The sequence below is a fragment of the Malaclemys terrapin genome, chromosome 2, assembly GCF_027887155.1.
Source record: "Malaclemys terrapin pileata isolate rMalTer1 chromosome 2, rMalTer1.hap1, whole genome shotgun sequence".
NCBI classification, from domain to species: domain Eukaryota; kingdom Metazoa; phylum Chordata; order Testudines; family Emydidae; genus Malaclemys; species Malaclemys terrapin.
This window is the reverse complement of record NC_071506.1, coordinates 10259510-10266719: the sequence shown is the minus strand read 5'-3', so window position 1 is coordinate 10266719 and position 7210 is coordinate 10259510. Positions and strand designations below refer to the sequence as shown.

General features: G+C 46.6%; 1 protein-coding gene across 1 annotated transcript; it reads left to right on the top strand.

Annotated features, from left to right (window-relative positions):
• The first annotated feature begins 1867 nt into the window (after positions 1-1867).
• On the top strand, positions 1868-6856 carry CHRAC1 (chromatin accessibility complex subunit 1). Its single transcript, XM_054018062.1, has 3 exons — positions 1868-2039; positions 4332-4458; positions 5724-6856. The coding sequence occupies exons 1-3, from the start codon at positions 1884-1886 to the stop codon at positions 5861-5863; spliced, it is 423 nt and encodes a 140-aa protein (XP_053874037.1). The 5' UTR covers positions 1868-1883; the 3' UTR covers positions 5864-6856.
• Positions 6857-7210: the final 354 nt, after the last annotated feature.

Here is a 7210-nt window from a genome sequence, read left to right as displayed (position 1 = left end):
ACTTCAAAAATTTTTTTTCACTTACTTAATTGGCCTCTCAGAGTTGGTAAGACAATTCCCACCTGTTCATGCTCTCTGTATGTGTGTATATATATATCTCCTTAATATATGTTCCATTCTATATGCATCCGAAGAAGTGGGCTGTAGCCCACAAAAGCTTATGCTCTAATACAGGGGTCGGCAACGTTTGGCACGCGGCTCGCCAGGGTAAGCACCCTGGCGGGCCGGACCAGTTTTATTTACCTGATGACGCGGCAGGTTTGGCCAATCGCGGCCCCCACTGGCCGTGGTTCGCCGTCCCGGGCCAATGGGGGTGGCGGGAAGTGGCTCGGGTGAGCGATGTGCTGGCCGCGGCTTCTCGCTGCCCCCATTGAACCGGGATGGTGAACTGCGGCCAGTGGGGGCCGTGATTGGCCAAACCTGCCGTGTCAGCAGGTAAATAAAACTGGCCCGGCCCGCCAGGGTGCTTACCCTGGCGAGCCGCGTGCCAAACGTTGCTGACCCCTGCTCTAATAAATTTGTTAGTCTCTAAGGTGCCACAAGTACTCCTGTTCTTTTTCCTTAACCTGTGTATTATATAATTTTAACATTACTATATACTGTTGAAAGATGCCATGTTTCACTCTAGATATGAGCAGTGATAGATTAGTTAAGGGCTCACTTCCAATGTCTTCCCTACATCACATGGGTGCTAAAGCCTACTGTTTGTAGAATACTTTGAGAACTTCAGAATGAAGGTGCCTTAAAAATGCAAAGTATTCATCATTACTATGTTACACTAGTTTAGCTAATGTGTGATTCTGAGCTGTAATTCAAGTGAGTCTATAACAACATGTCAAGTATCAGAGGGGTAGCCGTGTTAGTCTGAATCTGTAAAAAGCAACAGAGGGTCCTGTGGCACCTTTGAGACTAACAGAAGCATTGGGAGCATAAGCTTTCGTGGGTAAGAACCTCACTTCTTTGAGGTTCTTACCCACGAAAGCTTATGCTCCCAATACTTCTGTTAGTCTCAAAGGTACCACAGGACCCTCTATAACGTGCACACTTACAAGTGCTCAAATACTATAGGGAAAACTGTGGCTCTCATTTAGCACACACTGATTTGCATGGGACCAGGATTTCACCTGATTATCTAGGTAGGTAGACAGATTAGACAAACATTATATGCACGTGGGCGCTATAGCGATAATAATGAAAGACTGAGGTCTTGAGTTTTCTTCCTCACAATCCGCCCTGTTGTAAATTCACTCTGAAAGCAGGAAGGCCCTGCTCTAAGCAGGTCTCTCATTAGAACTACCACTAGCGCGCATTCAAAACACCGTGTCTGCACATTACTGCCGTAGAGTCAACAGGTCTATTCAGCGTATGCAGCAGCCGTGGTCTGAGTCTGTCACTCAAATCACCTCTGCCCTGGGCGACCTGCTCACCCACTTGCCCAGGGCGAGTCCCGCCTAAGCAGAGATTGCGGCTAGGGGAGAGGGGAGCAGTGGCCTGGCCGCCCGGGCCGATGGAGCACGACGTTGAGGCGACACAACGGTGCGTCGCGAGCTCCAGGACAAGTGGCGGCTCTGGGTAACCGGCCGCCCCGCGCCTCAGCGAAGAGCAGGGCGGGGCCTCTCCGCGGCGCCGGGCAATAGGGCTGCGCAGATGCGTCACGGGAGTCGTAGCCCTCCCTCTGTCGCCAGTCCGCTGGGAGAGGTGAAGCCGGCTGAGGAGAGGTGCATCATGGGAGTTGTAGTCCTCCGCCTGCCCCCCCTCCCGGAGTGCACGAGCAGCCTTGCGGCAGAAAACTACAACCCCCAAAGGGCTCTGCTCCCCGGCCTGGCGCTTTGAAATGACGGTTTTATGCCCGGGCCTCGAGAGGTGGCCGGCTGGGTAGGAAAATGGCGGCAGCGAGGCTGAGCGGTGGCTGTGGAGGAGGAGGCGGGGAGAACCGCCTGGTGTCGCTGCCCCTCTCCCGGATCCGGGTGATCATGAAGAGCTCGCCGGAGGTCTCCAGCATCAACCAGGACGCGCTGTTCCTCACCGCCAAGGCCACGGTACCAGGCTCGGATCTCCCGCCGTCCCCGCCTCGGCGCTTGGCAGGGAGCAGCCCAGGCGGGCCCGGGGCCGAGCGGCTCCCCCTACAGTGAGGCTAGGGCCGGGGCTGTTGCCCGGACGCCCAGGGCCTGAGCCGACGGGCTAGGCCCGAGTCCAGGCGAGATTCGTGCTCTTTGTTCCGGGTCCCTCCCCACCCCCACTGCCCGCGCCTGCCCCCGGGGCACGAGGCACGCGCCAGGGGCGCAGACCCTGCTGTAGACAAGTCTTTGGAAGCATCTGCCTGCCAGCCCCTGGAGGGTGCTTAAGGGAGGTGGGGCAGGAGGGTGTCAATGAAGTAGTTTATATCAGTTCTCCAAAGAAGTGGAGGGGAAAGGTGAATTGTCCCGGCTCTAGACTTTTGTATGTTCTAGCCTGGCATGTGGCAAAAATCCCCCTGTAGGGCCCTTTGCCATCCCCTCTCCTGCTTCTATTGCATATGGAGTATCTGGTAGATACAGGCTTGAGGCCTATCTGTGCCCCCAGTTAGTGAGGAATCACTAATGTGCTGAGATTAGGTCACCAGCTTCTTCACAAGACCCTCAGATTTTGTCTTGATCTGGACTTCCACAAGCATCCCCAGAGGGGATCACATGCACTTTTGGATGCTGCGTGTGATGCTTTTTCAACCCCCTTCAGCAAAATAAAACTGACTAGGGATGGGAGATTTAGTTGAAAATCTCTATGCACCTCCTGTGAATACAGCCAGCGAAAGCAGCATGTGTAGAAGCTGCACAAATGGGATTATCTGCTTAGCTACTGAACAGCAAGGATCCAGCATCACATATTAATGTCTGGATTTTGACATTGTTTCAGTTCTCGAAATTGTTAGATCATTGAAAAGCTCTAATAAGACCAGCACATGATCCAGTTGATCATATAAGTTCCTGGCTATAGCCATGGAATACAGCATTAAACTTTGCACTCCCACTAAGGCCTCGTCTATACTACAGCATTAGGTTGACGTAAGGCAATTATTTCAGTCTATACCAGGGGTTCTCAAATTGTGGGTCATGACCTCTTGGGGGTCGTGAGGCTATTACGTGGTGGGTTATGAGGTGTCAGGCTCCACCCCAAACCCTGCTTCACCTCCAGCATTTATAATAGTGTTAAATATATTTTAAAAAGTGTTTTAATTTATAAGGGGGGGAGGGTCCCAGTTAGAGGTTTGCTGTGTGAAAGGGGTCACCAATACAAAAGTTTGAGAACCCCTGGTCTATACAGTAGAGCCTTACTCTCGCCAAAGGAAGTGCCCGACTACACTGACATAACTCCATCTCTGCGAGAGGCATAGGCCTTATGTCTGTGTAGTTAGGGTGACAATGTCCCTGTAGTTTAGACACTGTTACTTAACATCTACTGGCTGTCATTCTTGTCAATTTCATGGCTCTGCTGGAGCCATGAAATTGACAAGAAAGTGGGCTTCCCAGGTGGGCAGCAGCACCAGGCTTCCTGGGTTCCTGCTAGGAGCACAGCTGTGCACAGCAGGAAGCTCTATCCCCAGAGTCTGGTTGGCTGCCCCGTTCAGGTGGGGAGTTGAGGAGGGGAGGGCAACTGGCAGGGAGCTACATGTGGAGCTGAGATCCCTAGCTCTCAGCCTCCTGCACTGCCCCTCTTAAGTCGGTGGAAGTGCTCCTGGTGAGGATGCACACCACTGACAGTAGGGCAGTGTGAATATGAATCACTGTAGTAATTACTGCGGTGGTTCAAGTTGACCTAACATGGGTTGACTTAAATTTATAGGGTAGACATGCCCTAAGATAAAGCTCTGTGAATAGAGATAAGGCTTTCATTCAGTGGACGTGGCCTCTCCATGAGTGATGGACTTACATTTAGTATAAATCAACCTGGCTGTGTCTCCATTTCTTTTAATGGGGGAGGAGTGTTTTTATCATTATAAGTAGTGGAAAGTGGCAAGCTTTTTTGCAATATTTAATCACATACCAGCGGAAATAATTTCTTGCTGTTTTCTGATCCCAGTAAAGCCTGCTGCAGTGATGATGAATTTGATTGAGTGGCACAAATTAAGTGTTGGTCTAAGACCCCAGTTTTGCAGTTGGCTACTCACAGATGTACACCCCTTCTGCTCACACAGAGCCAGATTGAAAATAGTGGGACTCTGTGTAGGTGCAGGGCAGTGGTTGAATGCAGTTAATGGCAGGATTGGGCCCTAAATAAGGGCTTGAAGAAGCATTGCAGTCAGCTTCACCCACAGGAATTAATAATTTGACATTTCTTTGTGTTGATTTTTATAGGAGCTCTTTGTCCAGTATTTAGCCACTTACTCCTACAAACATGGCCGTGGGAAAGAGAAGAGAGCCCTAACCTACAGTGACCTATCCCATACAGCAGAGGAATCTGAAACGTTTCAGTTCCTTGCTGGTAGGTATAGCAGTTGTGGCAAATCAATATGGGCAACTGGAAAATAAGATGCAGCTCTTACTGTAGCAGCAGTTGTCATTGCAAAGCTATTAAATTCTTTTTGGCTGTTAACCTCCTTTGCATTTAACTTACTCATGGTCCAAATAATTGACAGGCATTCTGCATGAATGAATGGGCTGCTTTTTTCATTGATGCAAAAATACACCGTCATGGGACAAAATTATTGTAACTGTCATACTTGACATTCCAATAACTTCAAGCTACTTTTTTCTTAACACTGTTTAACAGTATCCCTGAGTGGTGGAGAGTGTCCCTACTTTATAAATGGGAAAGCTCAGGTTCAGCGTGATTAAAGTGACTTTAAAGTCGGTTTAAGAGCTAGGAATAAAACCAAGGAGGTATGAGACTCCCATCTTCTGCTTTAATCAATAAACAACACCAGGGCCGGCTCCAGGCACCAGCGGAGGAAGCACGTGTGTGGGGTGGCACAGTCTGGGCGGCTTTTTGCTTGGGGCAGCAAAAGTGGTAGAGCCAGCCCTGGACAACACTCCCTAAATCTTCATAGTGTTTGGCGAAGGAGAAGAACGATTTTATGAAAAGTCACCAGAACTCTATATCCGTGAATTTTAAATTCACAAATGTCCTTTCAGACATTGGTTTATGTCACAATCGCTGTTGTCTTAAATCCTTTACATTGATTGGGCATTTAGAATAATGCTTGTCCTCTTCAAATAAATTCTTTGGTCTAAGAAGTGAGACTTTCTTGTTCATAAGTTGTTTTTTTACTAGCGCATCAGCCCCACTTGTGGCACCTTTTAGCAATATTTCCTTACTATTCTAGGGCTCATCACTATATCATTACCCTGAACAGGCAGCCTACATTGAGTATAGGGAAATAGTTTGTAAGGAATGTAAGTAAGAGTAGATATACTTGATCAGTTCAAGTGAAAAGCAAAGCAGAATAAGTGAGTAAGACTTAAGAAATGATTAAATCAGCATAAGAATCACTTAAACAAATTCTCTCATATGGCTCACTAATACCTTAATCTGACAATATCTCTCTAATATCACATTGGCTACATTCCTATTCCAAGGATACCAGTTAGATTAGAATAACCTGACTATTCCCTAGCCTAAAAAAATTGCATCCCATAGACTGTGAGGCTATTAGTTGCTATGATCTTAATGGTACAGTAATAAATTATTCTAAATCTCTTTTTGTAACTGTTGAAATTGATTATAAAAGAAGGAATTGTGCCTTTCAGATATTTTACCAAAGAAGATCCTAGCTAGCAAATACCTGAAAATGCTTGAAAGAGAGAAGAGGGATGGAGAGATGGAGGAAGATGATGATGATGATGACGACCAAGAGGAAGAGAGTGAGGAGGAAGATGCTGAATCTTAAGGGTGTCAAACAGTTAACTTTATAGCTAGTCTCTTCCTGCAGTATAAAGTATTGATTGGCTCCCTGATTTTTTCCAAGCTAACCCACACTGAGTTTTTGGGGGGAGGGGAAGTGTTGGGAATCCAGCAGCTGGATTTACCTATCAGTTTGACAGTTACTGTCTTGTTTACTTTAAATTTGAAACAATTGGATATTAGTCTGCTTGAGGGAAGGAATCCTGCCCTTGGATGTGGAAAGCCAGGGGAACTGTACATACAGATCTTGAGACAGAATCAGCTCAAATTATTTTAAAATGACTTCTTCAGACAATCATTATCCAAATAGCAACAGCCTTGTAGGCAACCCTCAGCATCAATTCCAAAGGCCCTGGCTCCCTCTGGCTAGATGGGACTCCTCTTCTGCTTAACCAGTAGGGGTGTGGCACATACTTTATCCACAGTTCTTACTCTCTAGCAGCCAATGAACCAAGCCCGAGAGAGAATCTCCACCTGTTTTCTAGCATGCTGTTTGAGCGATACCTGTGGACCAACCCCACAGAAACTGTAATATGACTACTGTTGTAGTACAGTCTAAATAACCAAGTCTGCAAGGAATCTGGATACAGGGATAGACCTTTTGCAATCCCTAGTGTCGCTCTGCAGCTTTATTGGTGTGAAGGAGTAGAAGTGTTAGCTAATGATGTAAATATGTATATCTAGATTTCCTACCCACCCACCCAGGGAGGATTCTACTTTGGTAGTTTACTGTCTGTTGTACTCTACCTACCAACACCTGTTTTGAAGTTTATTAAATATAGATTGCTCTATGGCAAGAAAATGAACAATTTTTACCATTTGAGTGGGAGACCTGGCATATTTTTACTACTATAAAAATGGAAAATGTCCTGTGTATTTTTTAAAAGTACTTTTTTTTACAATAAATATTTTTTTAAATGTGGAAACTAATGCAGAGACCCTTGACAATGTTCTTTTTTTAATAAAGGCTTTTAACTTCTGCTTTGTACAGGGTTAACATGTTGTTGGGCCAAACATTCCCACTATATATTTATAAATGGGGATCCTCCTAGCTAGCAAATAAGGGATGAGTGGTGCTCTGCCACCCACTAGAAATGTAAGTGTGAAAGATCCCTAATCCCAACTTGCACTGGGGGCTGAATATAGTATGTTCAGGGGAAATTGAGCCTGTGTTAGTCACGGTGTCTGTGTGTGAACAGCTGTAATGTATGCAAGTAGCCTTCCAGTCTCTCTCAACTGCTCTGAGAGCATCTTTGAAGTGATGTCTCTTTTCAGTTTACCCAAGCTACTGCACAAGTAATAGATCAGGTTGATTTAGATCTCCATTCAGAAA

Coding starts and splice junctions, on each gene's coding strand:
- CHRAC1 (XM_054018062.1), top strand. CDS start 1,884: ATGGCGGCAGCGAGGCTGAGCGGTGGCTGTGGAGGAGGAGGCGGGGAG. Junction 2,040..4,331: donor TCCTCACCGCCAAGGCCACG/GTACCAGGCTCG, acceptor TGATTTTTATAG/GAGCTCTTTGTCCAGTATTT. Junction 4,459..5,723: donor AACGTTTCAGTTCCTTGCTG/GTAGGTATAGCA, acceptor TGTGCCTTTCAG/ATATTTTACCAAAGAAGATC.